General features: G+C 40.8%; 1 gene segment (V, D, J or C); it reads left to right on the top strand.

Moving 5' to 3' along the window:
* LOC120240454 overlaps positions 1–23,654 on the top strand; it is a 499,568-nt gene that overhangs the window by 96,935 nt on the left and 378,979 nt on the right. Inside the window, 1 exon segment of the C gene segment in view lies at positions 1,717–1,719. Coding sequence covers positions 1,717–1,719 — 3 coding nt within the window.

Here is a 23,654-nt window from a genome sequence, read left to right as displayed (position 1 = left end):
CTTTGTTCTGTTAAAAATCAATGGACACTTTTCAGTCACCATCTTACAAGTAGATATTTTTTCAGCACTAATTCTGTTGGATGTCCCTTTGTTCTTAAAACTCCTTTTCCCTTCTCATTCTGGACACCAGTCATTTCTGATCTGCCACTTACTTCTCTGGGCTACCCTTTGAGGTTTCTTTGGTAAAATTTCCACTGCCCTCTCTTTGGTGTTTGGGTTCCTTCGGGGTTTCCCTTCGTTTCTATTCTTTTCTGAGTTTCGCTCTGAAAGTTTGTCATGGTGAAATTACATCTACTCTTAAAAGGGAGTACTCTATCATAGATGATATAGTGGGTGAGGAGCTGGGTTTGGAGTATAGCAGAATTAGATTCCAATTCTTATGTTGTCCTCAGACAAAGTATTTAAATTCGTAAAGATTTTATTTCCCATCAGTAAGTGAGGATAATATCTACTCTAAAGGACAGTAGTAGTATATTATCAGCGGTTAATAACATGGGTCCTTGAATCATTCTAATGGGACAAATTGCAGTTGTCACTGTGACCTTGGAGAAATTGCAAACTTCCTTCCATATTTCAGTTTTCTCACTGATTAAATGAGGATGGTAATACTATTTACTTTATATGGTTACATAATAGTAATTACTTCATAAGATTAAAACATCCTCTTAATAAGCAGCCCCTTAAAAACACTCTCATCAGATTATGCTAAGAAATTCAAGCCTAAATAGGAGGAAAAAGACGAGGCACAAAAACCTTGATGCAATTTGTTTCTATATTCGACCCCCAGAGGGCGATATTGTGCAAAACCGGAAAGACCTTTCTGAAAAAATTCTACCTCAATTCTATCAGCTTCTTTACCTTGCAGCTCACAGAGGCGCACATTCTGAGTAGGCTCAACACCAGAACAGTCATTGTCGAGGAAGCATCTCTTACTAATTATCCCTAGAACTTAGCCTTCAAACGGGGATTTCTGGAATCCCAAATTTTCCTTGTTACAAAGACTCAGCCCCATCTGGCAGGCTTCTTCCTGCTCCTCACAGGACATCTTCCAGAACTTAGCTGTCAGCTTCCTCACTGCCTAGCTATGTGCTATTCAATGACCATCCTGCTGCTTGGAATGCTCCTCACAGTGAGTAAGTAACACTGCATTTTACGCTCCTGCCTCCATATCAGCAACGTTGTTCTGACTGGAAGCTGCATGGAGACCCTGTCTCATTTTAAATAGGTCTGTCTTGGTCTCACTGACTCTGCATTGATGTTTCAGGAGGAACAGGAGCCCAGTCAGTGACCCAGCCTGATGCCCATGTGTTGGTCTCTGAAGGAGCCCGTCTGGAGCTGAGGTGCAACTATTCCTCTGCTGCAACTACTTATGTCTTCTGGTACGTGCAGTATCCCAACCAAGGACTCCAGCTTCTCCTGAAGTACACCTCAGGGAACACCCTGGTTAAAGGCATTAACGGTTTTGAGGCTGAATTTAAGAGGCATGAAAACTTCTTCCTCCTGAGGAAATCTGCAGCTCTTGGCAGCGACACAGCCAAGTACTTCTGTGCTGTGAGTAACACGGTGTCTGGGACCGCAGACAGAACTGAACACAAACTTCCTGTGACACTGCAGTTTTCAGGAACTCGAGGACACAGTCTGACTTGTTTTTAGCAAGGTCTCTCATTTGATGGAAGTGAACAAGATGGAGGAAGAGACCCCTGGGGATGAGGGGAGGCGGTGCTCAGCTCCTGGCTGCTGAGGATAAATAGGAACTTCAACGTGTATCTTCCTTTACTACTGGGTCATGTAGACAAGTCCTAGAACAGAGAGACTTGTATGGATATTCTCCTTCCACTTGGGGATATTGCTTTCTAGAAGGTCAGGTTTCCAATTTAACATGACCAGCACTGAACTTTTAATCTTTCACCTTCTGAACTCACCTCCAACATGCTCCCCCCACTATCTTTTCCTTTTCACTTCCTAACACCTCCATTCTTTCGGTCTCTGGCCATAACTCAGAGTTTTTTTTGATTTTTATTTTTTCTTTCACTGCTTACAGCCAATCCACCAAAAAATCCAGGTTGCCCTATCTTTAAAACTGATCCATAATTTGACCACTGCTACCATCTCCACTAGACTTCCCTGGTCAAGCCACCCTGATCTCTCAGATGAATTACTCTGAGAACCTTCTAAGGGTCCCCCCTCCTAGTCCCCCTACAGTTCCTTCTTTTTTTTTTTTTTTTTTTAAGAGCTGGGTCAGCCAATCAGCTTTAAAAAAAAAAAAAGGTTTATTTATTTATTTTGAGAGAGAGAGCTAGAGAGCGAGCAAGGGAAAGGTAGAGAGAGAGGAAGACAGAGAATCCCAAGCAGGTTCCTCACTGTCTATGCAGAGTGTGATGTGGGGCTCGAACTCATGTATCTTGAGAGCATGACCTGAGCCAAAATCAAGAATCAGATATTTAAACAACTGAGCCACCCAGGCACCCCTGCAGATCCTTGTTAATTTAACAGTGTCTTCCTCAGTTTGGGCTGCTATATCAAGTTACCATTGACCAGGTGGCTTATAAACAACAGAAATTTATTTCTCACAGTCTTCAAGGCTGGAAGTCTGAGATCAGGGCACTGGCATGGTTGGGTTCCAGTGAGTATTCTTTCCCAGATTCAGACTGCCATCTTCTCAGGGCCTCTTCATGTGGCAGAGAACAGAGAAGAGCAGGCTCTGTCAGGACTCCTATAAGATCACTAATCCCATTCATGAGGGCTCCACTCTCATGACTTCACCTAATCCTAAGTACTTCCTCAAAGCTCCACCTCCTACTATCATCACATTAGGGGGTGGAGTTTTAACACATGAATTCTGGGGGGCACACATTCAGTACATACAAGCAGCCAATGTGATTCTTTAAAACATAGGTCAGGGGCACCTGGGTGGCTCAGTTGGTTAAACATCCACCTTCAGCTCAGGCCATGATCTCATGGTCCATGAATTTGAGCCCTGCATCTGGCAGGCTTCGGATTCTGTGTCTCCTTCTCTTTCTGCCCCTCCCCTATTTATACTCTGTTTCTCTCTCTCAAAAATAAATAAACATTAAAATTTTTTTAAAAAACAACAACATGGTCAGATCGTGTCACACAAACCCTTTCAATAGTTTCCCATTTTTCTCAAAGTCCTTACAATGGCCTATAAACTCTAAATTATCTTCTCCCATTGCCTTTTTAAAATGCTGAAGGGGAAAAAAATAGTTTTCAACCTTGAAAACTATCCAGTGAAAATTTCCCACAGAGATTACGGTAAAATAAAAACTTTTTCCAATGAAGGAAAACAGAATTCACTGTTTAGTGGACTACTTTAAAAAAATTCTTGAAAGAAGTTCTTCAGGCTGAAAGGAAATGATACCAGAGGAAAATCTGGAACTTTAAGAATGAAGTAAAAACAATGGCAATAGTAAAAATGTGGTCATATGTAAGAAACAAATTTTCTCTTATTATTTAAAATATGCATGGCTGCTAAAATCAAACCATTGTAACATTGATGAGGTTTTCAAAGTCTGAAAATGGAAGACATTTAACAGCTATAAAATGAAGGAAGGGGTAAAATAACCTATACAATTGTAACATTTCTATATTTTGCTCCAAGCACCGAAATAACTCTAACTAGACTGTGAAGGGTGAAGTAGTAGACATTCTACAATCCTTCAAAAGCCACTAAAAAGATACACAAAAGGAAAGAGTTGAATAGCAAATAGATAATAGAATACTGAAGAACAAAATCAGAGTATGTAAACAGAAAATGAACAATAAAATAATGGACCTAAATCTAACCACATCAATAATTACATTAAATACAAGTAGTCAAACTACACAAATTTAAGGAAATTTAAAGACAGACATTTTCAGTATGGATTTCTTAACCCACATATGTACTGTCTCCATGAAACTTATGTTAAATGTAATTACATAGTTAGATTAGAAATAGAAGTATGAGAGAAGACATCCAGGCAAACACTAATATGGAAAGGCTACATTAATGTCAGACAATTTAAACTTGAGAAAAAGAAATAATACAGAAATAAAAAGGTATGATACATACTTATAAAAGATCAATTTGCTAAGAAAACATAACAATGTTAGCATATATGCACCTAACAAAAAAGCTTCAGAATGCTGGAAGCTAAAACTCTTCTAACTGAAAGAAAAAATAGACAAATCTCCAATTACATTTGGAGACCTTTGCTCTATGTAAATATGTAAATTTACCCAATAAATAACAGAATCTGTAGTCAGAAATCAGGAAGAATATAGTAGACTTGCACACTATCTACCAATTTACCCTTATTGATACATATTTATAGAACACTCTGCTAAGCAATGACAGAAAACACATAAAGCATGCTTAGAAGAAAGAGCTTTATTCTTTCATCTTCTAAAAAATGACCAGTTATGATGATCTGCCACAAATGAATGCTGTATACACATGGTGAACTACACTAGAACATTATAAGTAACTCATAAACATCTACATGTTTTCATACAAGATGAGACATCACTAACTGTTAAGTGGAACTCTGCCGCTGTGCTTTCCCTTAGCCTTTGGAGGACCAAGGACAAGAACTTTCAAGTCAGGTAGGATGTCAAGCCTAGGAACAAACGATAAGGTTGGGCAACAAACCACAACGCAGCGTAGCCACAGATTCGGAGGGACTGGCATACCGGGAGCCCATAAGTAGAGAGTAGGGTGGATGTGAGAGGATACAGCCTTTTTCCATTGCAATGTGTCCACTTTTTTCTATACTTTTCATGGAAGGCATCCAATATAACAATAAAACAACATGCCACATCTCGTTTAACTGTCAGAAGGCCCAGAAAACATAAATAAGGCTTTTCTATAATCACAGATCTAGTACATTATGGAGAGTAAACTAAGTTCTGACTATTTCTGGTTATAAATTTAAGCCAAGTATTTTTAATTTTTGGTATCATTGGTGCATTCTCTTATATGCACATATCAAGAGTAAAGGATGGGCAACGTGGAAGAAGGGTAGAAGGAAAGAGAGAAAGCAGGGAGAAAGACTTTGAAACAACACAGCACATCTCATCTGTTCAGCTATCCAGTCACACAGATAGATACACCCTCCAATGCCTGTTGAACACTGGGGATAATAGATTTTAATACCTTGAGATGATGGGAAAGTACACACACACACAAATATAATTTGCCATTATTTTGTTGTATTCACTTATATTTTATTTCTCCTTGCGTGTTTCTCCTTCCTGCTCACTTGTGTTTGAGCAAGTGGTGTGTCTGTGCTTCAACATGTAAGTCATGACGTCTGCCAAGCAAGCTATATTTGCCGACAGAATCTTCTGGCTTCTTTGGAAAATCCTAAATTTATTCAGGAACATATAGGGTTCCAAGAACGTATAGGGTCCTATGCCCAGTGCAGAGGCCAACATGGAGTTTGAACCCACGATCCTGAGAGTAAGACCTGAGCTCAGATCAAGAGTTGGATGCTTAACTGACTGAGCCACCCAGGCACCCCTGGGTAATATTTATGAATCCTCCCCAAGAGGGTCATGTTTATGTTTCCACTCACAGATTGGGGGGGACACCATTAACAGTTTGTGTGAATAATCATTGGCAAAGAGTGGATCTTATCTCTGATTGTCTTCATAACCACACACATAATTTATTTCTTGCAGTATATGATCTCAACAGTTCTGAACTTAAAGCATCTTAGGTTTGGATGCTTGGCCAGGACGAGTGGAGACGCTTGGATCTTGTGGCTTCCCCTTGCATGTGGGCACCAAAGCTGTCAAAGACTTTCCTAACAGGCTAAAGGATGTAGTATAGTCATCCTTATTTGGGGTTATCCAGAGTTCCCTGCACAGAACAGTAGAAAAAGTATGTGAATTCTATAGCGGGATTAAATTTATACGTCTAATGCTGCCTTGCCAATCAACAAGGAGAAGAGTTCTTGATCCCTGCATGTCAAAGCAGGGAGAGAGATTAGAGTTGCTATTCTTGTTCCTTTGTATGCTTCAACAGGGATAAACAGAATCCCAGGAAGTGCCAAGATCCTCTCTGTAACAAATTTAAATTGGAGTGAAAAAGAAGAGAGAAACGAACAGTGGCTCTTACCAATAAGGAGATTCAGGCCTTCAGGCACATTTCAGTTTCACCACTTACCTCTGTGTTTTATGTTTTGGGGGCACCAAAAAACTGGTCCCCAATCCTGCTGCTGGGGTTGTGACACCCAGTGTCAAGGCAGCAAAGTTGTTCTCAGCTGGTGTTTTGGAAAAGCAACCCCAGTCAATCAAATATTTTCAACAGTCTGAAAAAATTATCTCAAAATGCAAATATATACACTTGATAATGTATATATTCTGCCTTAATATGGGCTTTGTCCACTTCTTTCCCTCTGCATCGGGCATGTCAGTAACTCGGTCCATTTTCTTATTTTTTGACATTATACAATGTGACACTCTAGGTCACTCAGGCCTACACACTGAAGTATAACAATGGTTTTTCATAGTGTTCTGTCTCCTCAATGTTAGTTACATTAACTTATTTCCCACTTTTGCATAACTGGGGCCTACAATGTGAGTACTTTATTTTCGTTCTAGTTTCTCCCATATCTTCCATAGACATTCCTTTCTTTGTCCTATTTCACCATTCCCTCTTCTGCCTCTCTGGGTGCCCTGAAAGGAGCCTGGAAAGAGAAAACTGACTTTTGTCTCTTGTCCATCCATCCCTATTCTGTGATCTTAGACAGGCTTCTTTCTCTATTCTGAAAGGACAATTTCACCTACTCTACTTCTCACAGGGCTGTTCTAAAACGCCTTCTAAAATAAAGATGTCCATTTATCAAATGATAAGAAACTAATAAAGGATAATATAAATGATGGGCTGAGCCTTATTGCGTAGATGAAGTAGAACGTACACTCTTTCTGAAATGGATTGAATACTAAACTGCAATCTGGGCAGGGGTTTGAATTGCTAACAATGTACAGTTACTCATATAAAACAGAGTTAGAGAAAGTTTTTTTTTTAAATTTCTTTTAATATTTTATTATTTTATCTTTGAGAGAGAGAGACAGAGCGTAAGTGAGAGAGGGGCAGAGAGTGGGAGACACAGAATCCAAAGCAGGCTCCAAGTTCTGGGCTGTCAGCACAGAGCCTGATGTAGGGCTAGAACTCCCAAGCAGTGAGATCATGACCTGAATCAAAGTCGGACACTCAATTGACTGAGCCACCCAGGCGCCCTTAGAGAGAGTTGTTTTGATGAGTTAACTAGGAACACAGGCCAGTGAATTAGTTTATAGCACCTGTGACCATCCAAAGGCCCTAAACCCTAGATTACAAAATTAAGCTCTAGCTCTTTGCACAGTAGCCATCTTCCAAAGAATTGTGTAAAGCTGCTAGTTGATTTGAATAAATTGAGTACAACACGAGGCATTTTCCTTGGAAAGAGAAGACGCAATCTCAGCCTTGGATAGAACAGATCTCCCTCAGCAGAGATTTAGGAGATAAAAACACAAGATACCTCCAGCATCCATGTTGCAGGCTTAAGTTAAGGGAATAAAAATACCTCAGGGGTTGAGTTGAGGAAAGGGGGCAAGGAAATGAATATCCACAGCCACTGTAAGAAATATGTATTTGAATATTCATAACACTCAAGGTAGTTTTAATAGATAAGTATAGGCATTTCTTTCCTGAATCCACCACCTTGCTTTGATGCATATTTATTCTCAATGATCTAGGGTGGTTACCATATCACTTTTGCCTCAGAGTTGTTCAAACTTTGATGAGTGGAGATCTTGTTAAATTACAGAGTGTGATTCAGTAAGACCTGTAAATCTGCATTTCTAACAAACTCTCACGTGCTGCTGCTGGTCTGCTGACCCCTCTTGGCACTGTGTGAACCTTGCAGAGAGGCAGTATTCTAAGCTGGTCAGGTTTGTGCATTCATCAGCTGCACGCTGCCTAGATTCGAAGCCTGACTCTGCTATGTGATCTTGGGGAGCTTAATTAACCTCTCTGTACTTCCACTTGCTCCTCGGGAAAGATGAGAATAATGTTAGCTACTTCCCAGGGTTGTTGGTAGGACTGAATGAGTTGATTTATATCAAGAGTTTAGAGGAGTCGATAGCACTGCTAGTTGTATATATAGTCTATCAAGTTTACCAAATCAAAAATACCTGTTTTGACCCAACTCGATACTTTGTGTATCAGTTGATTAAAAAGGGAAAAGGTGACTAATTGGATGTTGTGTGCTTGTCCTACCTCTTCACGTAACCCTTGTCACAGGGCAGGACATTCACACAGGCCGGGTGATTTCACTTAGGATGATTGTGGCTAATGATGGTGACGTGCTCTTGGATTTTTCTGGATAAGGACCCAGCTGGACTTTTTGCTAAGTCCTGTTGAGGAGGAATTGGAGGGGTAGAGATGAGCTTCAGGGACTCATATAAATAGGTTGATTGAAACACAGTCTGATTTATGTACATAATCTCAGTGTATCCTCAAGACACACATAGAATAAGAAATGTAAGCCCTGCTCTACTGAATAGGAAGCTATTACATGAGTGGGTGAAGTAAACTGATGTGGACTCACTGGTAAATGGCAGTGGTGCAGTATTAATCTAAATATGTCTGACTCCAGCATCAAATCATTTCATCAGAATTTATCCCTCCTCCACCAAAATATTTTTTTTTAAAGTAGACTTCATGCCCAGCGTGAAATTTATTTTGGCTCGCAAAATAAATAAACTTAAAAAAAACACAACCCTCCTCTCTTGACTATTGGCATTTTGAGCAATGTGCAGCTCATGTTGAGGCTCAGTATCAATTATACCCTGAGAGAAATCATCGTGTTGTTTCAGCATAACTGGTTTTTATTTTCTTTTTAATGTATGATTAAAACAGATCCCTTCGTAATGGGCTCGCTGATGAAAGAAACATTTCTTCAACAACTGATGAAAGTTGATGGTGGTTCCATTTTCCTTCAGAATATGAATAGCTAAATAGTAACTTAATTCTGTCAGATATTGTGAATAATATCACTCATAATAAAAGGGTGATATAGTACTTAAAACTTAGTAGTACTTGATAGAGTATAAGATGGCAGAAAAGGAGTAAAACATTCACCTGGATAGCCATCGTGCCAAAAATCTCATTACACTTGGATGCAGTCACATGGCCAGCACTAATTATTTTTACTAATAGGTATGAACAGTAGCTAAAGGAATCATCATGCCATTTACCCAAGATTTTTTCCTATGAGTACACACTACACATACATCACAATATCTATATACTTAAAGCCCTGTATTAATGCGCGCTCTCTCTCTCTCTCTCATTGATTCAATAATTTGTCGGGGCACCTAAGTGGCTCAGTCGGTTAGCTGTCCGGCTTCGGATCAGGTCATGATCTCATGTTTCTTGAGTTTGAGCCCCACATCGGGCTCTGTGCTGACAGCTCAGAGCCTGGAGCCTGCTTTGGATTCTGTGTCTCCCTCTCTCTGCCTCTCTCCTGCTCACACTCTGTCTCTCTCTCTCTCTCTCTCTCTCTCTCTCTCAAAAATAAGCATTAAAAAATACTTAAGGGGCGCCTGGGTGGCTTAGTCGGTTAAGCGTCCGACTTTCGCTTAGGTCATGATCTCGCGGTTCGTGGGTTCGAGCCCCGCGTCGGGCTCTGTGCTGACTGCCAGCTCAGAGCCTAGAGCCTATTTCAGAGTCTGTATCTCCCTCTCTCTCTGACCCTCCCCTGCTCACGCTGTCTCTCTCTCTCCTAGAAAGAAATAAAAATATTTAAAAAAAATACTTAAAAAATAATTTGTTAACTATGTATTGACAGTTTTCTGCTAGGGCCACAAGAGTGAAAATGGTGCAATCTTTTTGTCAAGGAACTTGTAGGTGAATCCAGCAAGTGCAATCACATACAATGTGTCGAAGACTTTGAGAGTCATGAACTAGAGACCTAATGGCAGAGTAATGCAGTAAGATATCAGGAAAGTATTCTTAATTAAAGAATTTCAACAGGGTTATTCATCTTCAATTTGGTAAAAATAGTTCATGACTTGGTGCTTACCCATGCCATATGACCTGGAAAATATACCACAGTTTCACACACAAACACAACACACACACTACACCTACAAATACAGTTTGCAGACACAGTTCTGCTCAACATGCTTGCTGAGGACACCAGAAGTTATAAGATGGTATTTCCTTTATCTTCTGTTATTTTGTCTCAAAATGACCAATTTTTAATTTATTATTATTATTTTTTAATGATGTTTAAAATGTTATTTATTTATTTTAAGAGAGAGAAAGACAAAACACAAGCAGGGGAGGGACAGAGGGAGAGGGAGACAGAATCGGAGGCAGGTTCCAGACTATGCGCTATTAACAGAGAGCCCAAGGCAGGGCTTGAACTCACGAAGGGTAAGGTCATGACCTGAGCGAAGTTGGACACTTAACCCACAGCCTCCCAGACACCCTCAAATGATCAATTTTTAAGGGGATGTATTTTCCATTTCTGAGAAAGGTCGTTCGTCTCTACTTATATCTTGGTATTTGTGCATACCAATGAAATTAGGAGAAATAAAAGCATTATTGAAAGTAAATCACTCTCCTGTCTCTCCACAGGAGGGTACTGTTTCAAAGGGCAAAATCCTTCCCAGAGTCAGAGCAGAGTTTGAGGTTGGAGGAAGGGGAGGGTAGAGAGTGAATGATTTGATTGGCTGCCACACAGCGACCTGTGCCTTTTCATCCAGATCCCTAGTGGGTGGCAAGTATTACGCTAGCTCAAAAAAGCCTCTTTTAGGAGGGTATCTTTCAAGGGCAGCTGAAGTCAGTGATCAGGGCCATCCTGTAGCAGGAAGAAGATATGTTCCTGAAATTTTCAGTGCTGATCCTTTGGATTCAATTGGCACGTGAGTTTGAAGTTTCCAGTTACATTAACTGAAAATCCAAGGGGAAATTAAAGGAAGAAAGGGAGAAGGCGAGGGAAGGAGGAGGTGAGGAGGAGGGAGGACAAACCACACCAGGCTGGGAAAGAGTCCCCAGTGCCTTCCCCAGTGCCCACTGCTTTGGTTTTCAACAGGGCAGGGCACCCAGCAACTGGAGCAGAGTCCTCGCTTTCTAAGCATCCAGGAGGGAGAAAACGTCACTGCTTACTGCAACTCCACAAGCACGTTCCCCACCTTTCAGTGGTACAGACAGAAGCCTGGGGAAGGTCCCGTCCACGTGCTGACATTATCCAGGGGAGGAGAAATGAAGAAGCAGAAGCGTCTCCTAGCCAAGTCTGGTGAAGCAAGAAAAGACAGCTCCCTGTTCGTCATTGCCGCCCAGGCTGGAGATGCTGCCACCTACCTCTGTGCCGGGCCACAGTGCTCCCAGGGCACCTGCCACCTGTACCCAAACCCCAAGCCTGCCGCAGACTCTGTCACACTGCTGCTGCGCCCCACCCGGCTCCTCCCCCCACATTTCTTGACTTCAACAGTGGTAACCATCTCAGGCTTTCATGGAACCAAATCCACTACCTTTCTAGCTATTTCCTACATACAATGAAGAATTAGATACCTCTAACTTTCTCTTGCTATTTGAGCCAGTAAAAATATGGGTCTACAGCTCCCTGGGGTAAGTAGTGGGGAGGAAAGAAGGGAGTCGATAGAGAAAGAAAAATGAAGATATGGGTCAGAGTGCATCATAGTTGCAAAGAGTCGTTCTGTTTTCCTAAAGACCTCAGCCAGGAGTGGTTAGTGTAAGGAGACAGAAATGAATGATTCTGCAGCTTTATTCTAGTAGAGTTGATGAAACTGGAGTGATAGGCAGGAGTATAGTAAAAAAAAAATAATTAGAAGAAAGGTGGTACTTTTCTGGCAGAAAAAAAAAAGCCTAAATTCACATCCAACTGTGATTCCAAAGCAATCTCTCCGTTTGATGGTTCTGAACTACTTAAACATTGACTACAATCGCCTGTATTTACACAGGATTTCCTTAGTGATTATTAGACTTTGATATTAATAACTTCATGTTTTCAAGGTTGAAGAATATAGGATTCTTTTGGTTTTCAAAAATCAGGAGATTCCAGATGCTGGTGAGGATGTGGAGAAATGGGCACCCTCCTACACTGCTGGTGGGAATGTAAGCTGGTGCAACCCCTCTGGAAAACAGTATGGAGGTGCCTCAAAAAAATTAACAATAGAACTCCCCTATGACCCAGCAATAGCACTGCTAGGAATTTACCCAAGGGATACAGGAGTGCTGACGCATAGGGGCACATGTCCCCCAATGTTCATAGCAACACTCTCAACAATACTCAAAACATGGAAAGAGCCTAAGTGTCCATCAACTGATGAATGGATCAAGAAGATGTGGTATATTTTACAATGGAATACTACATGGCAATGAGAAAGAATGAAATCTGGCCATGTTTAGCAACATGGATGGAACTAGAGGGTGTTATGCTGAGTGAAATAAGTCAGGCAGAGAAGGACAAATACCATATGTTTGCACATATAGGTGAATTAGGAGGAAGTTAATGGAAGACGAAGCAAGAGAAGGAGGGGAAAAATAGTTGGGGAGAGGGAGGAAGGCAAACCATGAGAGACTCTTGAATGCTGAGAACAAACTGAGGGCTGAGGGGGTGTGGAGGAGAGGGGAAGGGGGGTCTTGGGCATGGAGGAGGGCACTTGTTGGGATGAGCTCTGGGTGTTATATGAAAACCAACTTGACAATAAACTATAAAATAAATTAATTAATTAATTAAAAAAAATAAAAGAATAAACATTAAAAATTTTGAAAAAAAATTATGTGAGTGTAGTTTATGTACAATGTTACATTACTTTCAGGTGCACAACATAGTGATTCCAAGAGCTTATACATTATGCTGTGCTCACTGCAAGTGTAACCACCATCTGTCACTATGCAATGCTATTAAAATATCATGGACCATATTCTCTATGCTATGCCCTTTATTCCCATAAAATATGCTATGCCATATTCATCCCATAGGTAGAAGTTTGTATCTCCTGCTCCCCTGGCCGCTGGTTGCCTCCCCTGCCCCTCCCTTCTGGAAACCACCAGTTTGTTCTGGAGAAGCTAGAAGTTGACAGTTCCTTCCACCTAGCAAGTCTTCTACTGGCCCACTTTTATGGGGCCAAATTGGTGGCCAAATTTTATGGGGACAAATTCCCATTTGTCTTTAAAGCAAGATGAGGATCACCTGGGTGGCTCAGTCAGTTAAGTGTCTGACTCTTGATTTCATGATCTCACAGTTCTTGGCTTTGAGCCCTGCACTGGGTTCTGCACTGACAGAACGGAGCCTGCTTCGGATTCTCTCTTTCCCCCTCTCTCTGCCCCTCACCACTCTTATACACTCTCTCTCTCAAAAATAAATAAACAACCTTAAAAAAAGCAAGATGATATGATGCAAAGCACATGGGTTTTGGAGTTGCAAAAAACAGGTTCAAACCCTGTGTGCAATTTTCTAGCTCTGTATCCTTAGGCAATTATTTACTTTCATCTAAGCTTCTTTATTAACTTATGTTAATAAGAACACCTAGGGGTGCCTAGGTGGCTCAGTCAGTTGAGAGTCTGACTCTTGATTTTGGCTCAGATTATGATCTCATATGGGTCTGTGGAATCCAGCTCCATATCAGGCAGAGCCTGCTTGGGATTCTCTCTCTCCCTCTCTCTCTCTGCCCTTCCCCCACACACTCTCTCTCAGAATAAATAAATAAACTTGAAAAAAAAGAAAAAAAGGAACAATCTATCATGCTGAGTTGTTATGAATTTAATGAGATAAAATATACAAAATTGCATGAGGTGCCAGGTGCAATATAGGTACTCAACAAATACCCTGTAAATAATACCTCTTTTATTATTATGCCTCTAAAGAAATGTTATCCCTGCTGTGACATTTTTACTGACTCCTCAAGGAGGAAAGACTTCATCTCTGCCTAGTATTCTGGATCCCCACCTTAGTGGTCAGGAAAGCAGACACATCAAGTTGCCAACCTAACCCACATTCTCTTCTGCCCCCTTATTAACAGAACCATCCATGTTGATTTAGGTAACTATCTCCCAACCTTAAAAAACCAACAAACCCGAGCTACATTTCACAGTCTCTTTTACAATGAAGGGCTGCACGTAGCACAGTTCTGACCAACGAGACATGCTCAGAAACCCACTAGGAGTTTCTGTAATGCTTTTGCTATCCTGGTACAGGACTACATTTTCTAGACACCTTACCCAACTCTTCTTCGGGGAACGCAGAAGTTGTGACTTATCATCAAGGAAAGCCCAGGTGTGGGTCTCCTCCCCAATTCCACATTCGTCCTCTAGAGGCCAAGTCAAATCCCTCCTCCAAATTTATTTGTGCATGAAAACTCTTAATAAACCATGATTTGGTGGAATTTTTTGTTACTTGCAGCTAAACACAATCCTAACTGTAGTAGAACTGACGTAAAATGGCATTGTGATTTCCTGTAAGTGAGGAAAAAACACGTGAAGCAAGTGCTGTGTTTATACAAGGAAGACACCTGCATTTATACTGATTTTATATACTTCTTGAAGTGTTAGTGTTCCCATAATTTTTATTAAGAATGAAACCTTCATCTTCCATGCCAAGAGGCCTAATTTCAAAATTTCCACCAATTTCTTACACTCGTGGGAGACTATGGATTTCAGTTTCTGATCCAAAGCCTTTTCACTATAGACAATATCTGTTTCCATGCAAATGCTTACTGCAGTTTTACATTTTTCTCACTCTTAGATTCCAAAGGTGATTTTGCTGTTACTTTTAATTCCACATTGCTCCAGTAACCTACTGCAAAGGCATTTCCTGAAAGTTTTTATCATAGGGAACTCCTTCATTTTGAAGATCCCAAATAGAAATTAAAGCTAAAAAAATAAATTCTAATTCTCCGTGGTATAAAAAGGGAAAGGCACTCTCCCAGGCTCTTTCCTTAGAGTATTTACTATAGAAAACTTGCAGTTATGAATCCTTTCTCTGCCCCTTTGAGATGTGTAAACCTTGTAGAAAGCTGACTAAGCCTCTTGCCAGTTCTACAACCCAGGGATGTTTCTCTCAAACACCCAGATTCCACCTCACTGAAATGTAATCATCATGAAGGATGGTGTTCCTATCTCCCAGTTTCTGTGGGAGGAGAGGAGCCTGAATTCCATGGGCACCTTGACTTAAGTTGCAAACTCACTTTCTGTCCTAAAGATACAAGAAGTTTCTCTTTCAGATAAAGGCAATTAGCAAACACAGGTGGCTACCCCAACTCCCAGGGAAATTGAGAAGAAACTATGACAAACGATGCTGTCAAGTCCTCTTACCTCTTAACATTCATTGTTGAGAAAACACTTGTAATGGCTTGTATCTGTCAGGCTACATAAAGAGGTAAAATTTTTGTCTGTGTTTTAAATTAAAAAAAAATTTTTTTTAATGTTTATTTATTTTTTAGATACAGACAAAGCATGAGCAGGGGAGAGGAAGAGAGAGAGGGAGACACAGAATCCAAAGCAGGCCCCAGGCTCTGAGCTGTCAGTACAGAGCCTGATGTGGGGATCGTGACCTGAGCAGAAGTCAGACGCTTAACTGACTGACCTACCCAGGCACCTCTTGTCTATGTTTTGTTCTCTTTTTAACAAATTGCCTATGGTGCACATTACATTCTGGCTTGATAATCCCTCAGTAATAAAACTGTTTTCTTTCTTTTCTCCCTTTATGGAGGGGTGTTCTGGACTGGCAGGAGATTTTGTTTTCATTTCTCCAGAAGATGGCCCAGTGTCTTTTCATAATCACTCTTCTTAGACATCTGTCTCCGTGAAAGGTGACACGACACTGTGAAAATACCCAGAGCTTCTCACGGCCCTGCCACTTAGTGGTTGGGTAACTCTGGGCATTTTATAATAGCTTTGTGAGCATCAATTTCCTCCTAAGGACCTTGGAGGCAAGTACGGTACTTAACTTTACTGTGTCATCATGAGGATTAACCGTGTTTTGTGAATTGCCTAGCACAGTGGATTAAAAATGAAAAAACTTGAAAGTAGGAAGCACAGCTTAGCTCAGAAACACTCAAAAAAAATTTTTTTTTATGTTTTATTTATTTCTAGGAGAGAGAGAGAGAGACAGCATGAGCAGGGGAGGGTCAGAGAGAGAGGGAGTCACAGACTGAAACAGGCTCCAGGCTCCGAGCTGGCAGTCAGCACAGAGCCCGACGCGGGGCTCGAACCCACGAACCGCGTGATCATGACCTAAGCGAAAGTCGGACGCTCAACCGACTAAGCCACCCTGGCGCCCCAGAAACACTCAAAATTTTATTGGGTCCCAGTATATGTTCTGTTGAGGGAATATGGAAAGGACTTTCCTGTTTTCAAGGAACTCCCTCTCATGGCAACTGGAGGGCTGTTTACCACTTCCTACAGCCGTTGGGCTCCAAGACATATGAGCTGAAGAATCCTCTGACCTACCACCTCTATTCGGAGCAATCATTTCTAAGAGCACTTTGGACACACTCTGTGCTCCAGGAGCTTCTGAAACACCCGTTGATGCCAAAGGTCACACTCAAGGACCCTGGGTTAGGAGCTGCATCTCTGCACATAACACGATGTCAGCCCTAGGTTAGTTCACAAGGGAATGCTCCACCCTGAGAAAATTATATGTATGCTTTTATGATTGATCGCTAAATGAAGAATGAAAATCCTTGAAGCAGAGGGTTGCAAATTTAGGTCAGGGCAGAGGAGGAGGAGCAAGAGAACATGTGGGCCAGAGAATTGTTAATAATGCACATGACCTGCTTTCTCACCACTCATTTTCTTTCTTTCTTTTTTTTTTTTTTTATCTCCAAAAGCCAAAATGAAGTTGGAGATTAAAATAAAACAATTTGTGGGACCTCTGGGAGGCTCAGTCGGTTGGATGTCTGACTTTGGCTCATGTCATGATGTCACGGTCCGTGGGTTCAAGCCCCACATGGGGCTCTGTGCTGACAGCTCAGAGCCTGGACCCTGCTTCAGATTCTGTATCTCACTCTCTCTCTGGCCCTCCCTGGCTCGTGCTCTGCTCTCTGTCTCTCTGTCTCATTCTCTTTCTCTAAAAAATAAACATTTAAAAAAATTTTTAGTAAAATAAAACAATTTATTTCATATTTCTCTAATTTTGGAGTTTCCTGAATCCATATTTTTCAGTATCAGGGACCAATATGAGCTTTCATTTATTTGTCTAGGAATTGTTGTTCCTTCCTAAACCATGCTCATACCTCCTATAAGATCAGAAACTCAAAGATAAGAAAAATAAAAGCAAAGAAAGAAGAGGGGAAGTGCATATGGGCAGAAGCAGGTGGAGAAATAAAGGGTAAAAGAAAAGGACAGAGAATTGTTTGAATGAAAAATCCTTGCCTGTATGAGTTTCTCAACAGCAGCATTTGGGGCCAGGGAGTTTGGGGAGAGGCGCTTTCCTGTGCATCGTAGGTATTTAAAAGTGTGTTCATCTTCTACTCAATAGATGCCAGTAGCACCCCTTCCCTTGCCCAGTGTGACAATCAAAAACATCTCCAGGCATTGCTTAATACCATTTGGGTGACAATAGTCCTGATTAAAAACTAGCAATCTGTACGTTAAATTGATAAAGTGGAAACTTTCAGGAGATGATAGCTAGTAAGGAAGGATAGATGTTTCAGGTACTATATATACATGCCTAAAAGTTTTTACTCTATCAATTTAACATATAGACTGCTCAATATTCACTTCCTCAGCCCTCTCCATACATATATATACATACTTCATATATATTTTATATATATACAAAAAACTGAGGAAGTAAATATTTTTCTTTCTACTATTATGAAATATTTCTTCTTTCTACACTGTTGATATATCCTGAACGGCTATCATATCATTTGGCTGTGATAAATTCAACAAATAAGATACCTGGAATGTAAAAAATGGAAATATGTTATACATCTGCATTATTTATATGTACTGATATTATATGTAATGTATACCTATAATTTATATATAGTAAGTCATTCACAACTGAGAAAGTTTCTCGGTCTGATCTTGTCTCAGGTTTCAGTTTAGTCAAGTATCTCTTACTTATAATATATAAACTATTTCTCTGTTCCTCCTCTAAGCTAACATCTCCCCATTTTTCACACAAATTATTCTACATATGCTCAGACTTTAAAGAAAAAAATATTCTTAAATGCTAAAAAGACAACTCCTCCATTATCCCCAACACACACACACACGTGCACACACATGCATGCACGCACGCATGCACGGGCTCATGCAAGCACCCTACAGTGTAGAGACAGTGGACGAAACCACAAGTAGGCAGAGCTTCCCCTACAAAACTGAGTGAAGGTGCTTAGAAGTGGCTGCTGCCAAATCTATATCGTGAAGCTGATGGGTTACAGCAACAAAGTTAGCCCCAGATTCAAAGTCTGATGCATATCGATATTTAAAGGGACTTGCCATTAAGGTGTGTCCGTATAGCTCAAGAGTAAGGGACCACACAGACACAAAATGAGAGTCTTGCTGGGCTTCCTGTGGATACAGATTTGCTGTGATTTGAGAACATCCCAAAAGGAGCCTGAAGAAATTTCACAGCTGAGTTTGGGAAGATGCAAGGGAGGAAAGGAGAGGTGGAGGAAGAGAGAGAACACCAGTCTCTCGGGCTGCGTCCTCTGCTATGAGGATGGAAACTAGAGAAATGTTTCCTGCACTTGGAAATGGCCACAGTCATTTTGCAGTGACCCTCAACTGTGCCTCTTTTTCTCTTTCTCAACAGGGATGAGAGTGCGGATGGAGGTGGAGCAGAGTCCAGGGGCCCTTAACCTCCAAGAGGGGAGAAATACCTCTATTATGTGTAATTACTCTGTCTTCGTAACCAGTGTCCAGTGGTTCCAAAAAAATCCTGAAGGACGCCTCCTTCTCTTGTTGTACATCACTTCTGGAATGCAGCAGAAAGGAAGACTAACGTTCACACTCAACAACCAGGCACGTAATAGCCACCGGTACATCACAGACTCACAGCCTGGGGACTCCGGCACATACTTCTGTGCTGTGGAGGCACAATGCACTCCAGACACCTTCAGCTTGAACATGAAGCCCTAGCTGGAGACTAACCCAATCCACAGAGTGGGGGCAGGGGCTCAATATGATCAGAATGGCGTGTCCATTGCCTCACCTCTCCTGATTCAGGCAGAAAGCGTTTCTAAATGCACTACAACTTGACACTACAGTGCAGGCACATACGTGATCCTGAGATCTCTGTGGGGCTAGTGTTACTAGGTAAGTACTCTAGATGGATCAATTGTCTCATATCTGATTCTTTCTGGACAGAATGAGCAGTCAACTCATCGTGGAGCAGAGCTTCCCTCCTTCATCTCTATAAGCAAGAAAGCACCAATCTCACCTGTATCTCTTCTGCATCTTTCTAACTTACATTGGTATATACAGAACCCTGAAGAAAGCTTCATGATCCTTTGTCTAATATAAATGGAGAGTAGAAAGAAGAGAAAACACCAAATGGCCATGTTAGTATGAAGGATGGGCAGCGCTTTCTGCATCCCAGCCCAGAGACTCACCACTCACTCCATGTTGTGGAGGCACGGAGCTTTCCAGGCACCTAAAGCCTGAATCCAGACAGGTGGCCACAGTCACCAAACCCAGAAACACGGGAGAAATGTTTGTATGCTTTCCCTCGCTTCTAACATGGTGTTGAGAAGTGCACACTTGATCAATCCAAGTGGATCAAACACTTGATTCCTTTCAAAAAACTTGCAAATGCTGATGACTATTCAATCTAGTAACCATTTCTGGATTAAACTAAACCATTCTTAACATGCTAACCCCTAAACCAGGGAAATTGGAAATCATGAGTATGCTATATCATCTTGAGCAAATGAATCGCTCTTTTTCTACTTCAGAATCCTCACGTAGGTGAGAGGAGTATTTTCCATCGCTGTTACTCATACTTTCATACATTCAATCATTTAACAAATATTTATTGAATACCTGTGAGATCCTGGATAGGGGGCTTTGAATAAATGAAGAGCTCCTTCCCTCATTGAACATAAAGTTTAGTGTGGAGCACATTTCTGTTATCATAAAGTCCTCTGTAAACTAAAAGAAGAACTAAATTGGGAGAGAAAATGATATTATGAAAATAGTCAGTTATAGATAGCTCTCTGGAGCATTTGATGCCCCAGCCTGAAACCTAATAGGTTATTAGGAGTTCATCGGCTGAAGGATAGAAGAGGGTGGAGGAAAAGTGTTCTGGGTCAAGGAAAAGTGAGCGCAAGGGCACATGCTTGTGTGCGTTTGTGTGTGTGTATGAAGCAAGGCATATCATGGCAAATTTAAGTCCTAAAGTATAATTTGCAACTGAGAAAACACAGTGTGTGGGTGATTCTCATGTTATGAGAGCCTTACAATGAATCAGATCCTTGAAATTTGCTGTCTTTATATTACAATACAGTAAGATGAAGGATATGGGGAGCACTTAGCATGCCTACATACTCACAGAGTACGGACAGGGATAACTGCACTGAGGACCAATAAAAAGAATTGTGAAACTAATTCATGAGAAATATTACTTTTCTAGAGACCTTAATTCCTTTTTAAATGCAGAAAGCATTTCTAAATAAGCGGCACAAGGTATGATACATAAACATGATACATATTGACTATTAAACAAAACTGACAATTGCTTTATAAAAGAGGAAAAATGTGCATGTTATTTTAAAAGAACAGGATTTCCTGGTTCTTGTGGTATAGCTGGTAGTGGAATTATCTTCCACTGGATTAAACTGTAGAGACATATACTGGAAATAGACCAAGAGTGAAGGCAAACAAACATGTCGTCTTTTTGCATTTTCTGGTGCCTTTCAAGTTTATGGCTTCATGCTGCCTATAAACTTTACAGGATTATGTAATGTTTTCTCATTTGCAAATACAGAACACACTAAATGATCACCTCTAAGTTCCCAGAGAGAAAATCTAGCCCATAGGGTGATTTAATACAGGGAATAAGTTCTGTTGGGCTGATTTGTGATTTTAAGGTAAGTGTCCAGAACTTTTATCAGATTTAATTGCCTTGTGGCATTTATTCATTCAGAGCAAATATGGACACCTCTTAAGTCCATGTTAGAACGTAATTACATTAAAGGCTAAGCTATCAGGGTGCCTGGGTGGCTCAGTCGGTTGAGCATCCGACTTCTGCTCAGGTCATGATCTCACAGATTGTGAGTTCGAGCCCCGTGTCGAGCTCTGTGCTAACAGCTCAGAGCCTGGAGCCTGCTTCAGATTCTGTGTCTCCCCCTCTCTCTGCCCCTCCCATGATCATGCTCTGTCTCTCTCTGTCTCTCAATGACAAATAAACATTAAAAAACTTATTTTTAAAGGCTAAGCTATCAAACTCCTTGAATTCTAAATTTATAACCATAGTAAAGACAACCTCATACCTTTGTGTTGTCCCAAAACACCACCAGTCTCTTATTTTAACTTTTTTTATGGGGGAAAGATTGAAAACTGATCTTAGGGAAACACAGAAATGCATTTGCAGAATTTTTCTACATGTGGACTAAAGGTGGCAGTGCTTCCTCTCATAAAGATAAAGAACTGAAAACAGTACTATTCATATGTGAAATAGAAGCCTCTGTGGAAGGAAATGAATGAAGCGCAGGAAGCTGAAGTCACATTTATGGTTGCCTGGGCAGGAGAGAAGGCAGCCTGAGTCCACAGGAGAAATGGGCAAGCTCCTGGGGGTATCACTGTTGATTCTGTGGCTTCAGCCAGACTGTGAGTTCTGGGTGGGAGGTCTGAATACAGTAGAAAACCTCAAAGAAGCACTACAAGGCTGGGAGATGAGATAGTTGGGAAGTTTTGTTTTCTTTTCTAGCTCATGCTGGTTTTCTGGGGGGACTTTAAGAATAAAACTTAAAATCTGTTACTCTCTTTCCAAACAGGGGTGAATTGTCAACAGAAGAATGGTGCCCAGGAGCAGGTTAAGCAGAGTCCATCCCTGAGTGTGCAAGAAGGAGAGATTTCTATTCTGAACTGTGAATACAATAATAACAATTTTGATTACTTCTCATGGTACAAAAAATACCCTGCTAAAAGTCTTGAGTTTGTGATATCAATACGTCTAGTTGTGGATAAAAAGGAAGATGAAAGATTCACAGTCTACCTCAACAAAAGTGCCAAGCACCTGTCTCTGCACATCACAGACTCACAGCCTGGAGACTCAGCCTTGTACTTCTGCGCAGCGAGTGCACAGTGTTCTTCAGGCACCTGTAGCCTATACACAAAGCTGCAGCTGGGTCTATGCCTCCTTGGGGGCCCATACTTGGAGGCACATACTTGTTTCCACTTAAACAGAGCAGTAAGAGAGGGTGTGCTTTAAAGTAGGTGAGTAGAATGAGCTTTAAGGAAGACCAGATACATAGTAAGTCCTTCAAATGAGTTAAGGATATTCCTTGGGCTTTAGGGTGTCAAAGAGACCAATCATTCTCCCTTTTCACTTTCAGAGAGAGGTTGCTGGTCTAACTAAAGCACCAGTCTCTGGTGATGCTTTGATCCCATTAGGCCCTGGAATGAAGATACCGTTTTTCCTGTAGCTTATGGGAAAAGAAAGCCTCGAGATGGGGGAAGCAGCATTCTACTGCCAGTTCTCCCAGTGAATGTTCGTGTGCCTATAAGTACCAGCAAGTATGTGCTTCATTTTTGTGTTAAATGAACAAAATAATCCCTAGTTATTGTTTCTGAATAACTATGACTTTACATTCAATGCATTTCAGGATGTATATATTTTAAGTCACATTCATTTTTTTGCTTCATTACACACGAGATACTTCTAGGCTTTGCTTCAGTAAATCACTTACTGTGTATTCTTTTCCCCAGGCAGACATCGAACTATTTGACACAGTGTCCATCAGTAAAATGTGCTGCCCTGCGGATCATCATAATAAATACAGGCATGTCATGAACTTATCAGCTGCAAGGATCTTGTTTTGGGTAGCCATCTTGATTTTCCATTGAGATGGATACATCCCACTTGAGCATTTAGGATGCAGTTCAGAGAGTGATGAACCAGGCTAAGATCACTCTAGGACCATAAGAGCTTATAAGATGTAAGAAATATCCCAAGCGCTTATTAATTAGGAGTCTCCAGTAGGATGTCAGTTAATCAAAAATACAAGCAGTTTTCAGCCCCAAACTTAAGTAATATAAATGGTCCAGGTTACCTACCTGAGATCCCCCTTTCTTATAAGTAAGTGGTAATGAAATGAGCATGATGGCTAATAAAAAATATCCTGATGTTTTATATTCTAACTTCTACTGTCAATTTGTATGACCTGGGCAATTTCATTAGTCACTCAGATTCCTATGAAATAAATACGAGTTAGAACTAGATAAAATCATTTCCTTACAGTCTAATAGGTGTATGATTCCATTCACCTCAAACATTTACTGACCACTCGTTTCATGCTTTTCACTTACTTATATGATGAATAGCTAACCTGAACTTCTATGAAAAATTTTCTTCTTTTAAAATTTTTAATGTTTATTTATATTTGAGAGATAGAGAACAAGCAGGAAATGACAGAGAGAGAGGGAGACATAGAATTTGAAGCAGACTCCAGGCTCTGTG

Source organism: Hyaena hyaena, unplaced genomic scaffold (genome assembly GCF_003009895.1).
Source record: "Hyaena hyaena isolate Hyena2069 unplaced genomic scaffold, ASM300989v1 scaffold_256, whole genome shotgun sequence".
Classification (NCBI taxonomy): domain Eukaryota; kingdom Metazoa; phylum Chordata; class Mammalia; order Carnivora; family Hyaenidae; genus Hyaena; species Hyaena hyaena.
This window is presented reverse-complemented; position numbering and strand designations above follow the sequence as displayed.